We start from the raw sequence: 19,558 nt of genomic DNA, 5'->3' as shown, positions 1-19,558 counted from the left end.
CTGATGCTGTTATTTTTTTGTCTTTCATTTTGTATAGTTTTTATTGTTATGTTTTCTGTTCACTAATTTTTTTTTTCCCTAGTATTTGATCTACTGTTAATCCAATCCAGAGTTTTTCATCTTAAGCGGTCTTTCATCTCTGGGCAGTTTGATTTGACTTTTTTTCCCCTCCTATATCTCTATTTACTATGCTCATATTTCCTTCTACTTTTTTGAGAATTTAGAATTTAGTTATAACTCTTGTAATACTCTTGCCTGCTGTCATCTTTGTTATTTCTGGGCCACAGTCAGTGGACTGATTCTTTTTCTTCTCGTCTGCACTCATGTTTCCCTGCTGCTTCATGTGCCCCGTAGTTTTCTGTTGCCTGTCGGTCCTTGTGGATCTCAGTGGGACCCGTTCAAGACTCGCTTTTAAGTTAGAAGGAGGAGCAGCCTGGACGGCAGTGCTTCTCTGCATTCTTACTCGTGATCACTGCTCTCTCATCCCCTGTTCCCCTCATTGCATCCCTCTGCGGCATTTTAAAACATTGCTGATTCATCTATCTAGTTCTGGCTGCGCTGGGTCTTCGTTGCGGTGACGGGGTTCTGATTGCCGTGGCTTCTCTCGTTGCGGAGCATGGACTGTAGGCGCGTGGGCTCAGATAGTCCGAGGCGTGTGGGATCTTCCCAGACCAGGGACTAACCTGTGTCCCCTGCATTGGGAGCTGGATTCTTAACCACCGGGCCACCCGGGAAGTCTCCCTTTGTGAAACTGTAATGCCACAACTATGCTGTACATGTTTCTGTAAGTATTATAGGTGTTTCTGTTCTTCACACATAAGTTTTTTTTTTTGCTTCCCTTCCTCCAGAACCAGCTTTCACCCCCAGGGGGTGGTGTTGCCCTGTTGAGAATGCACAGGCTCAGGCTGGTTCTCTTCTACTAGTGACGGGGCTCTGCTCTGTGTCCTCGGCACGCCGTATGCTAAGGCAGCCTGTTTTTGAACACTTTCTTAAAAGTTGAGCATACTAGCAGAGTGCAGTACATACCTCCAGATGCAGTACATGTCACAGCCCCAAAATCTGAATACAGATGTTCCTTCTGAGGGCCCCCAACTGGGAATGACCCAAATGTCCTTCAAGGGGTGAATAGGTAAACAATTTCATACTCAACACATTGGCCATTGAACAATTATGCCAAATCAGAGAGACCAGACCAACAAAATACTGTGTGATCCCATGTATGTAAAACTCGAAAATGCAAACTAATCCATAGACAGAAAGATGAGTGCTTGCCTGGGGATGGAGACAGGGAAGGATTGATCTCAGACGGACACCAGGAAGTCGGGATGGAAAGGTTTTTGTTGAATGTGGGGACAGTTTCATGGGCGAACAGATCTCAGAACTCAAAAAACTATTCTCTGTTTGTGCAGTTCATTACGTGCCAATTATATACAACAGTAAAGTTGTGAAAGTAAAAAAATGAGGGGTTTGCCCTCCATTTGGGGAACCTATATTTCTCATTAGTGACCCATGTGTATAAAAATTTAGAAGCATGGTTATGGTGGTTTTTATGGTTTATAATAGTGATGAAGTTTAATTTGTTGGCAGCTTATGGGAACACTTGAACTTGACTCATATGAAAGTCTGCAGTTGCAGACCTAATGCAGGGATGGTTGAGTTTTCCTTTGCTGAACATGTTTTCATAGTTGACAAACTGACTTGTTCTCAGAACCTGTGGACTCTGGGGAAAGACGGTGGTTCTGAACACTGGGGCTGGGTCCAGAGACTGCCTCGAGTCTGGTGTGTTGCCAAATGTTTCAGGAGAGTAATGGCAGTTACGTGTTTGTTCTGTTACTTTCTAGAAGGTACAGGTAGTAAATAAAAAATTCAAGTTTAGTAAATGCCTCCAGGAAAGTTTAGGTCTCATGAATGTTTAGTTGTAGCAGTTTTATGCAATGAATACATCCAGATCAAGAAATATAATGTTACCTTTATTGGTAATTTGTTTTTAATGTTGGAAGGCATTTTTAAAGTTAACTTAATGCATCATGGCATCCAGTCCCATCACTTTATGGCAAATAGATGGGGAAACAACAGAAACAGTGAGAGACTTCATTTTCTTGGGCTCCAAAATCACTGCAGATGGTGACTGAAGCCATGAAATTAAAAGACACTTGCTCCTTGGAAGAAAAGCTGTGACCAACCTAGGCAGCATATTAAAAAGCAGAGACATTACCTTGCCAAAAGGTCCATCTAGTCAAGGCTATGGTTTTTCCAGTAGTCATGTATGGATGTGAGAGTTGGACTAGCAAGAAAACTGAGTGCTGAAGAATTGATGCTTTTGAACTGTGGTGTTGGAGAAGACTCTTGAGAGTCCCTTGGACAGCAAGGAGATCCAACCAGTCCATCCTAAAGGAAATCAGTCCTGAATATTCACTGGAAGGACTGATGTTGAAGCTGAAACTCCAATACTTTGGCCACCTGATGCGAAGAACTGACTCACTGGAAAAGACCCTGATGCTGGGAAAGATTGAAGGCAGGAGGAGAAAGGGATGACAGAGGATGGGACAGTCGGATGGCATCACTGACTCAATGGACATGAGTTTGAGTAAACTCTGGGAGTTGGTGATGGACAGGGAGGCCTGGCGTGCTGCAGTCCATGGGGTTGCAAAGAGTCGGACACGACTGAGCGACTGAACTGAACTGAACTGATAGGTCTGACTTACAGGTGGCTGTTTCAGAACAGGCAAATAAACTGATGAATATAGAAATTGAAAAAGGCGTTTATAAAATGGACCCCAGGAAAAGTAGGGTGCATGGTACAAGTTATCTTGAAACATTGAACTGCCTTTGAAGTCTTTTATTGCTACTTTGGCTAGTGGAACATAATTTTTATTTACCCCCATTTTTGTTAAACACAGTCAAGATAATTTATTTTGAAAATAAGTTTGGCCCATTGAACATGTAGCTTTTCTATGATGACTCTTATTCCTCAGAATAGGTTTCAAACTACATTTCCCAGAGGCCTCTCAAGGCCAGGAAAGCCATGCCAAAGGTCTGCTGTGAGATTTTGTCTGGGGATTGTTCTCTTCTGCTGCTAAGTCGCTTCAGTCGTATCCGACTCTGTGACCCCATAGACCACAGCCCACCAGGCTCCCGCGTCGGGATTCGCCAGGCAAGAACACTGGAGTGGGTTGCCATTTCCTTCTCCAATGCATGAAAGTGAAAGTGAAGTCGCTCAACTGTGTCCGACTCTTAGGGACCCCATGGACTAGCCCACCAGGCTCCTCCACCCATGGGACTTTCCAGGCAAGAGTACTGGAGTGGGGTGCCATTGCCTTCTCCGTTTTCTCTTCTAGAGGTCTCCAAAATACTTTGAGATTTCTGTAGATAGCCCTTTATTTACCTCATAAGACTGTTCAGAACCCAAGTGTGTCTAATTTCTGTAGAGACAAGAAAGAGAGAAACATGTTTTATTTTTACCCACAGGTGTAAATTACCAAATTGTTTTAAACCATAAGTAACTTGAAGAGAAGAGCTTCTTTATACCTGAAAACAAAGATTAGAAGCCAGTAATATGTCAGACCTTGATGCTGGGAAAGATTGAAGGCAGGAGGCCAACTCAGTGGACATGAGTTTGAGCAAGCTCTGAGAGTTGGTGATGGACAGGGAAAGCCTGGCGTGCTGCAGTCCATGGAGTCGCAGAGTCAGACGCGACTGAGCAGCAACAATATGTCAGACAGAAGTTCATGAAAATTATAATCATCCCATGTAATTCATCTGTTCTGTTGTCCTTGCCTGATGATTGAAGATGATAGTGACATTGATGGTTTTAAGAAATTTGTGAAGTTTCTGTTAAGGCTTGAAGGATTTGTCCAGTTAGGTGCCTTGAGCACTGGAGGTTGTAGAAAGACAACTCCAAGTGGAAGACACATTTTTAACCTTTTTCTTTTTTCATTGTAAGGGCATTAACCCTGCAACTGAGGAAGGCTTTTAAAAAAAAAAAAAAAAGGTTTGTCAGGGAACCAGCAAAGACCAAGTGGCTATCTTGGATATCCCATAACCCTGACTGTTTGATCTACAGTCATTGTTCATTCATTTTAAATTAGCTCATTTAGGAGTAGGCCATTGTGTTTTAAGGACATCAGGATAGCAACAGTCTGACAGTAAGGGGTTAATTTTGTTAAAGCAGAATGAGCTTTCTCTACATGTACCATAATCTTCATAGATCATTGTGAAATAATAGTTATTTTACCAAAGTAACAAAAGGTTTTAAAAACAAGTACAAATCACTTAAAGGCAAAGAAATTCACAATTTGTTTCAAAACCTGCATTCCAAGAAAACTTTTTTCTCTTAATAGAGAAAGTTCCAGTCTGGTACGGGCTTATATTCATTGTGAAATAATAGCTATTCACTTAGTCAAAGTCGCGATAAAAGATTTCAAAGGCAGTTCAATGTCTCAAGATTACTTGTACCTTGCACCCTACTTTTCTTGGGGTCCACTTTCCATACGCCTTTTTCACTTTCCATATTCATCAGTTTATTTGCCTGTTCTGAAAGGGAAAGATTGAAGGCAGGAGAAGGGGACGATAGAGGATGAGATAGCTGGATGGCATCACCGACTCAATGGACATGAGTTTGAGTAAGCTCCGGAGTTAGTGATGGACAGGGAGGCCTGGCGTGTTGCAGTCCATGGGGTTGCAAAGAGTCAGACACAACTGAGTGACTGAACTGAAGTCAGACCTACTTCCTTTTCCCTTAATAAAATGTTATTCCATTTCTTAAAGCCTTTTAAGTTAAACAGACACATTCTGCTTTCCTTAAGTAACCATGAACCATTGGCAAACGTAAATTACCCAAAGCTCTTAACTCATTTGCATTTTCTTTCCTGAGACTTTTCTTCACATCAAGTGACTTTCCTTGTTGAAAAATTTATAACAGATATAATAAGATCTTATTTAATCAAAATGAAAAGTCACATTATGTCCATAGTTACATCAGTCCATCTTAGTGTTCTTTAGATGTCATCAGTTTAAGAAGAGGCATCACATGCGATTGTTGTTGAGGAATTTGCAGATTTGAAGAGTCTTTTCCTTGAAGTGGAGATGTCCACCACGGGAAGCCTTTCACTGATGAAGAGGGGAGCACTCCACAGACCCAGCAGTTAGACTGGTTGTGGAATTCAGCGTAGGAATGAGCCCAGGACAGGAAGGGATTGTCTTGAGGATCAAACGGACGGCAGACTCAAGACTTTTGGAGTCAGCAGAAGTAGGCTCACATAGATTATCAGGCCCATCTTTTGGCTCGTCTAGACAGTCCCAATACAGAAGCGGATCGGGAAGAAAGTGGACCAGGGGCTTCAGTAAGCACGGAGTAAGTTGCCCCAGTATCTAAAAGGAAATCAGCGGATTGGCCCCCCACAGTTATTAATACCCAGGGTTCCTCAGGTGTAATTAGGATGGGAGCTTGTGTGGGGACCCCTGGGCACCTTCAGTCCTGATTGTCTTGAGAGTCCGACCCCTGAGACCTACGCCTCTGGGGGCAGTCTCTTCTCCAGTGTGGTCCCTTGCAGACCAGACATGGAGCCGGGGGCGGCTTAGATGCCTGAGGGCAATCCTGCTTGAGGTGCCCCTCCTTTCCACAGTAATAGCAAGCCCATCCCTTTTCACCTGGGGCCCTCTGGGCATTTCTCTCAGGCTGTTTAAGAACGGTCCTCACAGCCATTGTGAGGGCTTCCACCTGTTCCTTTGTCTTTCTCTGCCTTTCTTTCTTTTCCTCATATTCCCTACCATAATAGACTGTCTGAGCCAGTTGTAACAGATTATCTAAAGACTGATTTGGTCCATATGCCTGTTTTAATAGCTTATGGCTGATATCTGGAGCTACTGACTGAGAAATCTATCCTTTAAGATCACTTTTCCCTCTTCACTTTTGGGATCAATGTCAGTGTATCTGCGGAGGGCTTCTCTCAGTCTATCTAGGAATTTACCAGGAGCTGCCTTCTCCTCCTGTTCTATGTTTCCCAATTTGCCATAGTTTAAAGGCTTAGCACACAACTGCCTGAGTCCTTCAAGAATACATCTGACAAAAAAAAAAAAGAATACATCTGACAAAATGACTCTGATCCCATCTTCCTTTAGCTGTGTTGTAGTCCCAGTCTGGTTCTGTAGTTGGGACCGCCTGATTCCCAGTGGGGAGGGCGGTTATCTCATCCTCCCTCTTCCCTACTGATTCATTACCAAGCCATTCATCTCCATAAGCAACAACTTTCCCCAAAACTCAAGTTTTTGAGTCGGGAGTCAGCGTTTGTCCCAAGATATACATCACATCCTTCCAAGTAAGGTCATAAAGCAGAGTAACACCTTTAAAAGCTCTAATATATTTTTCTGGGTCCTCTAAATAGTCTCCCAGATCCTCCTTGATTCTTTGTATTTCTTGATAAGAAAAAGGCTTATTAACTCTCATAGACTGATTATTTCTCCCAGTGGGTGCTTCATGAAGAGGCAACAGCTTGTGTGGCTGTTCCTCAGTCTCTGGCTGCTCTGCGCATATGATCCCAGGGATAGATTGGAGAAACCTGCTTTTCTTTATCTCTTTGTCTCCTGTCCTCCATCTCATCTAGCAAAGTAGGAGGACAGGAGGGAGCTGAAGGAGTCACACCCAAATCTATACCCTTAGGACACAAGTCTGGCATATTTCGCAGAGAGAAAAAGGGTCAACACATATGCTACTTCTACCCATTTCCCTTGTTTTCTACAGAACTGGTCTAATTGTAAAACAGTATTATAATTAAGAGACCCTCCAACCGGCCACCGTTCGCCATCCTCCAATGGATACTGTGGCCATGCAGTATCACATAGGAAGACCAGGTGCATCTTCTTTAAGCCCTGGGGATCAAATCTATCCCAGTTTTTCAGGATACAGTTCAAAGGAGTGAGGCTGGAATTGTTAGCTCCCATCTTGTCCTGAAGAATCCCGGATGAGCCCCCAAGATGAAAGGTTGTTGCTGAATCATGCAAAGACACCGGGGAAGACGAATTCAATCCGGGGCCAGAGATGAGGCTTGATCGCTCAGAGCTTTTGTGTAATAAAGTTTTATTAAAGCATAAAGGAGACAGAGAAAGATTCTGACTTAGACATCAGAAGGGAGCAGAAAGAGTGACCCCAAGTATTAGTTTAATGTTGAGTATTTCCCAGTTCACATGAACCCGAACTTCATTTAGAATTGTTTGATTTGTAAGCACTTACTTTTCCTTAGATCAGTTAAATTTGAGCTCATTTACAAATTAACCTCAGCGATATTAACCAAAGACACACACTAATCCAGACAGAGATCTCCTGCCTCTGCCCCCACACCACCTTTTTTCTTAACTTGAAGTTCTACTCGTTTGCCCAAGGCTGAAGTCTTAGGCAAAGTGCGCTGTGTTATCTCGAGGATTGAGAAGGTTAATTTCAGGCTTTTTCCTAGGCATGCTTCTGTTTTCTCAGGTTAGAGCTTAAAGTATTTCAACATGCTAGCTTTTTTCTAAGTGCATATGCAGAAAGAACCGGTTTTGTGATGTCAACAAGGTTTCATTTCAAGCCGCTTTCTCCAGAGTCTGAAGAAGATCACAGCCGTGCTGTCTTTTTCCCCTCTCTGATAATGGTCTCATAGCTAAAATTTAAAGCGAGTGATCTAGAGAATGCTCACCTTGGCTCTGATAGCAGGGGCAGACTGACTGATAAGATGTTGTCCCAGCACAGACAGTCCCTCTCGGAGGTGCGGGTCTTAGTTTGATCCAAAGGTTCTGAAGGACTGAGGGAACTTGAAGGAGTCGGGAAATGTTGATTCGGCCACCGCTGCCCCACCGCACTGATAGAAGAGGATTCTTTAAAATATGGGAGTTTTTTAGAAGATCTGGTGGAGGAGATATGGCGGGGAGGGGTCGCGGGGGTGAAGCCACAGCAGAAAGGCACAGGCGCTGTGAGCCCCTCAGACGCGGGCTCTGAAGGGGGCTGTGAGTTGGAAGGCGGGGCCTCTGCGTCGCCTCCTGGTTTCTGACACTAGAGCTCAGGTTGGAGGACTGTTACTTAGTGTCCCAGTGAGAGGCTGTTCCTCCTGGCCCCTCAGCTGTGCCGAGGCCGGGCTTCATTGCAAAAGAAAGGGCGCCTTTTCTCTTCCAGGCTTGCAGGTCCAAAGTTTTTCTAGTTTCTTAGAATATAGCCAAGGGGATGAGTCTGAGACTTACCAGAACCCATGCGCAGCCTATATGCTGGAGGACGGGGCTACTGAGAGTCACCAGCCACAGACAGGCTTGTCTTGTCCCCGTGAGCCCTCTGTGTGACTGAGGCACCACGTGACTAGTGGCATGCATGGTGGGGTGTCCCGACCGTTATGTCTGACAGTGAGAGGTGACCCTCGAGCACGCGGCTGAGACATGAACCGGACAACCAGGCGCCCTGCGATTTGGCCAGGAAAGACAGGAAAGAGACCCCAGAACCGGCTGGGTGGCTCATGATTTGGTGATTGCCTGAAATGTGGCAGGCCCTCTTTGGGATGCCTCAGAGGCAGCTCCTGGCCTCCAGGAAATAAATCCAGACCGAAGGGGGAAACGTGAAAGTAGCAGAGAAAACAGGCTGAGGAATGCAGCTTGTGGTCCTACTGGTAAGGCGGCAGCCACGAGGAGCAGGCTCGGTATTCTGCTTGAACCAGTATGTGCCTGGCCGTGCACAGAAGCTGTCTTGCTGGGGCCTGTGGTCTAATAGCCTGGTCTGTTCTGTGATCCCCTAATCCTGTCTTTCAAGTCTTCAAGCAACCGGCATCCTAATGGCTTCTAAGCGCCGGACTCATGCCCACACACTCAGTCGGTAAAGAATCACCTGCAGTGGGGGAGACCTGGGTTCAGCCCCTGGGTCGGGAAGCTCCCCTGGAGGAGGGCATGGCCACCTGCTCCTGTGTTCTTGCCTGGAGAATCGCACGGACAGAGGAGCCTGGCGGGCTGCAGCCCCGGGGTCGCCCAGAGTTGGACGCGCCTGAGCGGCCGGCCACACACACAGCACAGCCTCCCCTGATGAGTGAGGGTGGGGAGGGGCGTCTCCCTCTCCCCGCAGAGTAACCCTGGCCAGAGTGTCTCAGTTGCTTCCACAGCCACTCGCCTGTTACCAGAGGGTTTGAGGAAACGGAAGTGAGAGAGTAAAGGAGAGTCAGAGGGGGAATCGCCAGGAGACGTTTGGGCCCCCAAATGTCGTGGTCTGTGCACAAGTTGGAAAAGAATTTCCAGACACGAGGCGCAATGAGAGGAGAATAGCATTTACTAGCGCAGGAGATGCTAGTAGAGCAGTGGACTGGCTCACGGGAGAGCCAATGCCTTTCCTGGGTTACTAGCCAATTTTTATCATCTCAGGACAAAGAAAATTGCTGCTAGAAAGGTGGCATTCGGTGACTGGTTAGAGTAGGTGTCTTCACCTAATATGGGGTCAGGGAACTGGCCAGTAAGGGGTGGGGGCTCATGGCAACTGTTGCTGTGGGGCCCAGTCAGTCCCAGAGATGGCCTGGGTTCTGGGTTACAGAGCCTTCGTACAAACCGCACACGTCTGACCATGGTCTGGGGCTCCAGAAGGTGTTCTGCGGCTCGATCTGTGACTCAAGATGGGCTCCATCCTGGCCTGTGTTCCAGGCGCACTTGAGAAGAAAATGCTGCTGTGGGAAGGACATTCCTTCCAGAATTCCTTCAATTTTATTGACACTAAATATCAATTAAGTCTGTGTGTAATGTGTCATTTAAGGTTTGTGTTTCCTTATTCATGTTCTGTCCGGATGATCTGTTCACGGGTAGAAGTGGGGTGTGAAGGTCCCCTGGTTCCCTGGTGGTCCTGTGGTTAGGAGCCCACCTTCCGGTGCAGGGGACTCGGGGTCCATCCCGGTTTCAGAAACTAAGATCCCACGTGCCACGGAGCAACGAAGTGCCCTCAGCTCCTGAGCCTGTGCGTGACAGCTGAGACGTGACACCGCCAGTGAGTGTTAAAATGTCCATAAATTCCTGCAGTCCCCCAGGAACGCCGGGTTACTGCTGACTTGCCCTTTGATGGCTGTTAGCGTTTGCCTTATGCATCAAGGTGCTCCTCTGTTGGGTGGATAAACACCTGTAATTGTTGCGTCTCCTTGGATTGAGTCCTCGGTCGTTATGTAGTGTCCTTCCATGTCTTCTGCACGTCTTCATTTTAAAATCTGTTTCATCTGGCATGAGCATTGCTACTGCCGCTTTCTTTTGATTTCTATTTGCATGGAATACCTTCTTCCAGCCCCTTGCTTTCAAAGTCTATATGTATCCCTAGGTGTGAGGTGAGTCTCTTGTAGACAGCATATATTGGGTCTTGTTGGTTAATCTGTTCAGCCAGTCTGTGTCTTTTGGTTAGAGCATTTAATTCATTTACATTCAACATAATCATCCATCTGTGTGTTCCTATTACCATTTTCTTAATTGTTTTGGGTTTGTTTTTGTGGGTCTTTTTCTTGTTTCCTATTTAGAGAAGTTCCTTTAGCATTTGTCATAAGGCTAGTTTGGTGGTGCTGAATCCTCCAGCTCTTGCTTATCTGTAAAGCTTTGATGTCTCTGTCAGACCTGGATGAGAGCCTTGCCGGGCGGTGATCCTGGCTGTAGGTTTTTCCTTTGTCGCTTTAATGCGTCCTGCCACTCCCCCCGGCCTGTCTCCCAGCCGCCTCCCGGTTCTCCTGCCTCACGTTTGTTCCTTGTGGCGTCTTTTTCATTTCAGTGTTTGTCTTACTCATCAGTGTTTGTTTGTCCTTTAGTTTTTCTAGGTCCTTAAACACTTGTATCTTCTCGATCCATGCCTCCATTCTTTTTCCAAGATCTTGGATCATCTTTACTATCATTACTCTGAATTCTCTTTAGGTGGATGGCAGAAAAGGTTAGGTCTCATAAATTTTAGCTTGCTGCAGTTTTATGCAGGGAATCATTGTGCGTGCTGGAAGTCCTTTGAACTGCAGTTCTTGCTAGGCTAGTGAGGTACAAACGGAAGTGACCTTGGCTAGAGAGTTTCCAGTTTTGAAGTTTCTGTTGCTGGTGTTGAAATATGCAACATTAACATATGTAAAATACAATTGTTCTGTTTACTTCTGTTTGTATAAACATAGGTTATATGTTGTTTAATCAAAATATTTCCTCTTGGCAGTGGACTCTCGAAAAATTGACCAGGAGGGAAAAATCCCAGATGAAACTTTAGAGAAACTGAAGTCCCTGGGGCTTTTTGGAATGCAAGTCCCAGAAGAATATGGTGAGTAAAGGGAACCACCACGCAGCTGGTTCAGCTTTTAGCAAAGCCCTCTGTATTTGTCCATGAAACAGTTCTGTTCTGGAAAGGTGGCCTTTGAAAATGCACTAAGTCCAAGGTCAGGCTGCAAAAAATGCAGAAATTAATCGAGCTGCCCTTTGTGGGCTAAATTTGAGGGGGGGGCTGGCTGGTGAGTGTGGGGCCTGGTGAAGGGGCCTATGGCAGGAAAAGCTGATGAGCTCTGTGCTGCCCCCCATGGGGGATCGGGGTGGGGACGGACCTGCACAGAGTCTGTGCTCTCTGCGCCCTGCCGGGGAGGAGGGCTGGGTCTCACCCCCGGGCAGGCTGGCCGATGGCAGCGCGGCCTCTCTGGCGGAGGAGCGGCCCTAGGCCACCAGCGCTCTGCGTCTGAACGTTTCAGAGGGGCAGAACATAGACCCGCGTGGGAACCAGCCTGGACATGGCCCGGTGCGCGCGCTCGGGATCCTCTCCTACCAGCATGCCACCCCCCTGCCCCAGCCTCCTGGTTCTGTGAGCCCTCCCCCGAGCCCTGGCTGGGGCAGCCTCCTGCTTCTCAGCTCGGGGTCGGGGGTTTGGGGCGGAGAGCTGCTGGTGCTGAGAGCTGGGCACGTCCGTGGCTGTGAACACGGTGTCCACGCTGGGGGTCAGTTTGCACAGCGAGGCCCAGACGCTGGTTTAGCTCCAGGGCGAAAGTGCAGTCTGCTCCCCCCACACACCCCCTACGTCACAGCCCAGGGTGGGGACCCTCGTGCCTGTAGAACATGTCCCGCCGGGACCCAGGCGGGAGCGGCTCCAGTCTGAGACAGCCTGAGATTTTAGGACGAACTAGTGTGATGCCGCGGTATCGGGGATCTCCGTCTGTGTGTGTGTCTGTCACCATGTTTTAAGCTGTTACAGGGTGTCTCCTGCTCATCTCCCGTTAAGTACCCCCTCCCACATTTCCAAATTGACAGTAATAAAAGAGGTTACGGTCTATGGGGGAAGCATGACATCTCTGCAGCTGCTCCGCTGGTGGCGGGATGCGGCACGGGCCTCAGACGCACCTGCAGCCTGCGGGATCAAAGCCCTGCGCTCTCCCCAGGCCTCCAGGCCCGGTGGGGTCCTCTGTCGGCAGCTCCTGGGCCCCAGGAAACGTCTGCCGCAAGGTGGGGCCGCGTCCAATGTTAGGACAGAGCGGGAGGCTGAGCCGGGGCGCGGTGCTCGGCCTGTTGTCGGCTGCGGGAAGGACGCGGGTGGGGGAGAGCTGCCAGACGCGGCTGGCCTGGTGACGGCGTCTGCCTCCCCCAGGGTCTTAAAGAAGGCACCTCCTCATTCGGGAGAAGTAGTGTTGCCTCCACACAAGTTTGTGTGAAACTTGAACACGTCTTTTTGTGTCTCTGTGTTTTATGCCAGCGCGTGTGTGTGACTGCACAGCTCCATCCCTTACTCTGTTTTATGACCTCCTCTTGAGTGTGAAAATGCTCTTTCATGAGATGATGAAATGGTCACATTTGGAACTATTTCATTTTCTTTCTTTCTTTTTCTTTCCAACTCTTCCTTGGAAAATTAAGGCAACTACAACCTTATGTTCACGCCCAAAATAGTTTTCAGAAATTTTTCCAGTCTGAAGCATTTTGAAGTCTGGTTGGAAATTTCTGCGCCCAGTTCTCCTTCCTGCCCTTCAGCACCCCCCAGCGGCCTCACTCACCTGTCTTCTGTCCCCACTCTTTGTCCCCCTGCCCATGATTTCACTGATGCTTTCTTGAAGAAGTCTTCCCTCATAGCTCAGCTCCAGTATTCTTGGGCTTCCCTTGTGGCTCAGCTGGTAAAATATCTGCCTGCAATGTGGGAGACCTGGGTTCAGTCCTGGGGTTGGGAATATCCCCTGGAGAACCCACTCCAGTGTTCTGGCCTGAAGAATTCCATGGACTGTATATAGTTCATGGGGTTGCAAAAAGTTGGACATGACTGAGCGACTTTCATTTTCTTGAAGAAAAGTGTCAAGATTTTTTTTTTAAAGAAGCAAAACAGACATGGGTATATGAAACAAGTAGGAACGAAGTGTCTTGATTGACAGGGGGCTGTGGCAGGGTGCTGGCTTCCCGGGGACACTGTGCCCCTGCACTGGGGCCGTGCGGGGGCCCAGATGCACTTGAGGCCACCCCGCCACCTCTGGACGGTGAAGACGAAACGCAGGATACACAAGTTCGCTGGGGTTTCTGCTTTTTCACTGTGTTTGTCCTTTTGCTCCTAAAAGTGATTTGCCCCCCAGGGGATGTCTAGCAACATTGGGAGACATGTTTTACTGTCAGGCCTGTGGGGAAGGGGGAACCACAGGCATCTTATGGGCAGAGGCCAAGGATGCAACTCGGCATCCTGCAGGGCCTGGGGCACCCCTGCAACACACCGGCCCCCACGGCAGCATCCGCAGTGCAGAGACCTGTCCATACGCCGACAGGTCCTGGGGGTGGATGCGGAACACGGCTCACGTCCACAGAACCCGGGATCTGCTGTTCACAGCATTTCAAGTGACTTTACGTATATAAGAACTTTGTTTTTATATTAGAGTATGCATCTGCATGTGCTTATTATAAGCTAGAAAAGGTCTGAAATGAGGTAGGCAGAAATGCACTGAGTGATAAGTTAATGGGTATTTTGTTTTCTTTGTAGCTGTCTATGTTGTGTTCCTTATAAAATGGTGAGCAGACTGTACTTTACGGCACCTTTTCTGGGAGGAATCTGGAGAGTAAGTGAGGATGTTCTGTTCCCGCCCTAGGTGGCCTGGGCCTCTCCAACACCATGTACGCGCGGCTGGGGGAGGTCATCGGCCTGGACGCCTCGATCGCCGTGACTCTGGCGGCTCACCAGGCCATCGGCCTCAAGGTCAGGGTGTGGGTTAGTGGGGCACATGGGGGACGGGGCAGCTGGCTCCTTTGGAAACCGCCTCCTCCCCATCGCCTGACCCATCCTTCCAGGCCCCATTCAGAGGCCGCCGCCTCCATGGAGCCTGCCTGCACCGTGGGCGGGCAGTGCTCCCTCCCGCCCTTGGTTTGCTCCCTCGGGGCCTGAGCGTGTCTGCCCTGCTGTTGGTGCTGTCCTCCACTGGACTTGGAGCATCTCAGAGCAGGCCCCCCCAGCCCACAGCTCAGTCCTTAGGGCGTTTTGCTCAGCGTACGAACCGAGGGGGCGGAGCGCCCCCAGGCTTGGCCGTGGCTCTGACCCCCCAGCTGGGCAGTGGAGGACCTGCCGGGGAGGCCGAGTCCCGCCCCAAGGCTGTGGCGGGCCACCCGACCTGCCCCGTGCGGGGGCTCCCTGACCCCCCAGCAGCTCCCCATTTATTTTCTGGGGCTGCCAGCTCCGGGCAGCGCCCTCACGTGAAGGAAGCATGTTCTGTGAGCACGTGGCACCCATTCTTCTCGCCACCACTGAACAAGCCGTGTGTGTCGCAGGGCATCATCTTGGCTGGCAGCAAGGAGCAGAAGGCCAGGTACCTGCCCAGGCTGGCGTCCGGGGAGCACGTGGCCGCCTTCTGCCTGACGGAGCCAGCCAGGTCAGCCCCTCACCCCGGAGCCTCTCTTCCTGTCCACTTCCCGCTCTCGTCTTCACTTCCCTTCTCCTCCCTGGTGATCTTCACAGACGAGAACAGGCCCGTCAGCGCCTGTTGTGTAACTGTTTTATGCTTTGCAACCCTCCTTTTCGGCTTTCCTGGAGGCTCAGTGCTAACTACAGAACCCACTTGCCAATGCGGGAGCCCCAAGTTTGATCCCAGGGTCGGGAAGAGCCCCTGGAGGAGGAAATGGCAACCCACTCCAGTGTTCTTGCCTGGGAAATCCCATGGACAGAGGAGCCTGGGGGCTACAGTCCGGGGTCCCAATAGAGTCGGACACGACTGAGTGACTAAACCACCACCCTCCTAATATACAAACAGCGTTCAGGAGTAATGGTCACAGTGACTCTCAGGCTCTGCAGGGTGGGTGGCGTCATCTGCACTGTCCAGGCTGTGGACTGAGGTTCAGCGAGGTGGGGTCATCAGCCCAGAGTCTCAGCTGCTGTGGACTCAGGGCTTCCGACAGCAGGCCGATCTCAGGGCTTGGCACCGTGTGAACGCGCCTCTCTCTGTTTAGGCCTCCGAAATGTCCTCACAGACACAGTTTCACCCAAGGTGATAAAGTGGGACTGGCCAAACCCACCTTGCCACCTGTTCTTGTAAATGAACTTTTACTGGAATGTACCTGCTTGTGTACACATTGTCTGAGCCTGCAAAGCTGGATTCATTTATTACCTGGCCCTTTAAGAGCTTGTCAGCTCCTCTGTTCCACTCTGAAGCTTCCTGTGGGGGCCCTGAGGACGCTTGTCTGTTCCCAACCAGCTGTGTCTGTCCCTGCAGTGGGAGCGATGCCGCCTCCATCCGGACCAGGGCCACGCTCAGTGCAGATAAGAGGCACTACATCCTCAACGGTGCCAAGGTACGGCCGTGTGGCCTCCGTGGCTGTGTCAGTGTCTCCATCTGGACCTTCAGTGCACTCCCTGGCCACTCCCCATGCTCCAGGGTCGTTGGGGCAGACACATCAGCGCTTGACCGTCTTCCTTTGTTGGAAGAAGAAGTGGGCTCAGAGAGGTTCCATGACCCACCCCATCCTGTCCGCCTTGGGGCAGGATAGGTACCACGACATCCCGGCCTCAGAGTCTGCGGGCTTGTGGAGTACCACCCACCTCGTGGAGCTGTGCTTGTGTGTCTGTTTTTTAATCTTTTCTATTACATGGAATTTGAAGCACACACACATACACGTGTACTGCTGGGAACGTCGACAGCCATCTCCTAGCTCCATTGCCTCCCCTGTTGTGCCGCAGCTCTGGGCAGCGGCCAGGGCGGGCTCAGTGCAACTTTGCAGGGCGGTCACAGCACCGCTGGACACGGAACACGTGATGACGGCTTCTGGGCTTCCCCGGTGGCTCAGTGGTAAAGAGTCTGCCTACAGTGCAGGAGCCACGGGAAACACGCGTTCAGTCCCTGGTGGGGGAAGATCCCCTGGAGAAGGGCACAGCACTGCACTCCAGTACTGTCGCCTGGAGTACCCCCTGGACAGAGGAGCCTGGCGGGCTTCACTCCATGAGGTCACAAAGAGACAGGACTGAGGCAGCTGAGCGTGACGACTGCTTACCATCTCCTTACCACCCGTATTTTTCCAGTTGTCTCAAACCTGTTTGGTGTTTCTTTTTCTTTCCCCCCAGACAAGTTGCTTGAATCAAAATCCAAGTTCTACGCAGAGCCGTTTGTCGAGGAGTCTCTCCCCTTCCTCACCCTCTCCTTTTACTTCCCTCCCACCCCAAGGTGTCCTGTGCTAGAGCCAGAACTGCCACACACACACACACACACCACACACTGCACACACACACACAGAAACTCAGATACACACGCCCCTCCGGGGAAAGCCTCACTCTGCTGTCTTGAGCTGTGATGGGCAGCCGACGCTGATAGGTGGCCTGGAGTCGTTTGGTTTCTCTAGAGTCATTCTGCTTTCTTTCCTCAGGTCTGGATCACCAATGGAGGATTAGCCAACGTCTTCACTGTGTTTGCAAAAACGGAGGTCGTTGATTCCGATGGCTCAGTGAAGGACAAGATGACAGCCTTCATAGTAGAGAGAGACTTTGGTGGCGTCACCAACGGGAAACCCGAGGATAAGATGGGCATTCGAGGCTCCAACAGTGAGTGGTGCTGTGCGCGTGTGCGAGAGAGGAAGTGTGTGGTCCATGCATGTGTGTGTGTGCATGTGCAAGAGATGAAGTGTGTGGTCCATTTGTGTGTGTGCATGTGTGCGAGAGAGGAAGTGTGTGGTCCATGCATGTGTGTGTGCGCGTGTGAGAGAAAGTATGTGTGTGAGGTACTAAAATGTGTGTGCTACAGGAAATGTGCGTGCGTGTATGTGTGTGTATGTGAGAGAAACTGAGTGAGAGATTGGGGCGGTGAGACTTCCAGGTGAGTTCTCGCTGCCCAGCAGGACGCGCAGCCTCAGGAGAGGCCGGGCCAGAGGGCTCCTGGTCACGGGGCTCGGTCCCACAGACCCCCGTCTTCCCCCGGGCCCCCTCCTCCTTCGCTCCCCGCTCCCCGTCCAGGCCCGCCTGCAGCCCAGTGCACTCCTGGCTCACTTGAGACCAGCGTCCTGTGCGTGGCCCTCGGCCTGGCCAGAGCCACACGGCCCTCACAGGCCCCTCAGGCCGAGGGGCTCAGCGCCTCAGCTCCCTCAGCTCAGACCGCAGAGGGTCTGAACGAGCGAGGGAGCCACGTGGCCCGCGTGCGGGTCGGGGGCCGAGCGCCCGGGGCCTCTCCGCTGAGGTCCTGGGTGGCGTGTCTTCCAGCCTGCGAGGTCCACTTCGAGAACACCAGGGTGCCCGTGGAGAACGTCCTTGGAGAAGTCGGAGGCGGCTTTAAGGTGCGTTGCCCGCCGTTCCGGGCTGCTTCCTGCTGCCCGGGCAGGGAGGCTCAGGCTGAGGGCCTGCGGAACAGAGAGGACTGGGCTTGGGTGTTCCCCCACCCGGCTGGAGGCCGTGTCTGCCTGGAGCAGGCCTGGGTTCCTGCCTGCAGTTCTGGGAGGGCAGCCCAGGGAGCACAGCGCGGGGTCCCGAGTGCCTGCCCTGACCTTGTTTCTTGGAGCTAGTGTATCGTTTTTCATGGACAGGTAACTCATGGGGCAGGATTCACTGCCTCCCGTGCACGCCGTGGTGGTTTCAGGACTGGCCCTGGGCTCAGCGCCCCCGCCGTGTCTGATGTCAGAACGGCGCCGTCACCCAGGAGCGCAGCGCCACGCCTCCCCTGCCCCGCCAGCCCCCGGCCGTCACTGTTGCGGCCTCTGCGTCTGTGGGCCTGCCTGCTGGGGTGTTCCATTGCGATGCGATCCATGTAGGGCTGCTCTCACACCCTGTAGCTGAGTCGCAGAGGGGTCGGGTGAACGGAGCACCTCATGTTCAGTTGTCATCAGCCGCGGGACGCTTGGGTTGGTTTGTTTTCAGGCCATTTGAATCGTGCTACTGTGAACGCTCACGTGCGTGTTTGTGTGGGAACACTGCTTGCCGTCCTGCTGGGAGCGCGGCTGGGGGAGTGCAGGGTCGCACGCTGAGCGCTCTGAGGGCCCGGCAGGCTCTTCCAGGGTGGCTGCCCTGTTGCACATTCCCACCAGCAGTGCGTGGACCCTAGGGGTCCAGGTTTTCCACATCTTGCGAGCTTGTACACTCATCCTGTTTTAAATTTTCAATCTGGCCTGGGGTAAGTGTCTTCACCCTGGGGGAAGCTGCCCCCACCTGGGCTGTGCATAGGAGTCAAAGCGGGACTTCCCTGGCCTTATGGACGTTAAGAGACTCACCTGAGGGCACCAGCCAGGCCCCCACCGCCCAGGGAGCGGAGCAGAGTGCAGCAGGGGTAGGCGCAGGGGGCATCCTCTGCGGCTGTCACCGAGGGAGGGGCCCCGGGCTCCCCGAAGGCCAGCCCCAGAGATGCAGTCCAGTGTTGACCTTCCTGAGTTTGCAGAGCTGAAATGTTTGTGCGCATGTAAGAGATGACAGTGGCGTTTCTCACTCGCCAGCAAGCCCGTGTGGTCTCCACACGCTGGGCAGTGAGGTTTTCTGAAGTGGAGAGCTGCAGTGTCGCCCCTGTGCTGAGATCAGTCACCCGGTCCCCAGGATCGAGCAGTTAGCATTTCTCGCCCTCCCTACTGGGCACCACACTGTGTGACGTGGGTCCTTGCACACACCTTGCACACATGTCCCACTATCTCCTGAGTTTAATGCCGAGTTTCCGGGTCAGAGGGCCTTAACATTCTAAGTTCTCGGTCTGTGTTGCCACGTTGCCTCCTGGAGAAGTGAGCTGTACATGAGGTCTTTGCCCAGTCCCTCTCAGCGCATTGAACACGTTTCTTTTCCACTGTGTCAGGTGCAAAGTGGTGGTTTTAACACACAGAAGGAAGTACATTTCTAAAGCCCTGCTTTGTGATGACTGGGCTTGTCCACCAGTCAGCCTCCACACTGCAAAGCACAAAACGCTGGGGGTGATTCCAGAGATGGAGGGTGGGATGGCCACAGGCCCAGGGAGCAGAGGCCAGCGTGCGGTCAAGGAGGACGTTCTTGGGGGGCAGAGGCGGCCGGCCAGTGCGGTGGGGTGCCGCAGGGACGGCGTGTCTGGGATCTGGAGCAGAGCTGTAAGCGAGCCAGCTCCGCGGTGGGAAGGTGAAGAGGCGGCAGGATCCGGGTCAGGAGGGAGGGACACCTGGGCCCAGGAGCCCCTTCAGGTCGGCGAGCCTGCCAAGCTTCCATCAT

The 19,558-nt window shown here is 51.2% G+C and overlaps 1 protein-coding gene across 3 annotated transcripts in view; it reads left to right on the top strand.

Annotated features, from left to right (window-relative positions):
- ACAD9 (acyl-CoA dehydrogenase family member 9) overlaps positions 1-19,558 on the top strand; it is a 47,034-nt gene that overhangs the window by 19,898 nt on the left and 7,578 nt on the right. For all 3 annotated transcript variants that reach the window (XM_070463517.1, XM_020872479.2, XM_070463518.1), the window contains 6 exons: positions 11,153-11,254; positions 14,028-14,134; positions 14,701-14,801; positions 15,639-15,717; positions 16,783-16,957; positions 17,609-17,682. In XM_070463517.1, the coding sequence (XP_070319618.1) occupies positions 11,153-11,254; positions 14,028-14,134; positions 14,701-14,801; positions 15,639-15,717; positions 16,783-16,957; positions 17,609-17,682 (638 nt within the window). The remainder of the gene's footprint in view (positions 1-11,152; positions 11,255-14,027; positions 14,135-14,700; positions 14,802-15,638; positions 15,718-16,782; positions 16,958-17,608; positions 17,683-19,558) is intronic.

This window comes from Odocoileus virginianus, unplaced genomic scaffold, assembly GCF_023699985.2.
Source record: "Odocoileus virginianus isolate 20LAN1187 ecotype Illinois unplaced genomic scaffold, Ovbor_1.2 Unplaced_Contig_3, whole genome shotgun sequence".
Lineage (NCBI taxonomy): Eukaryota > Metazoa > Chordata > Mammalia > Artiodactyla > Cervidae > Odocoileus > Odocoileus virginianus.
The sequence above is the reverse complement of the archived record's forward strand: the minus strand, read 5'-3'. Positions and strand labels throughout refer to the sequence as shown.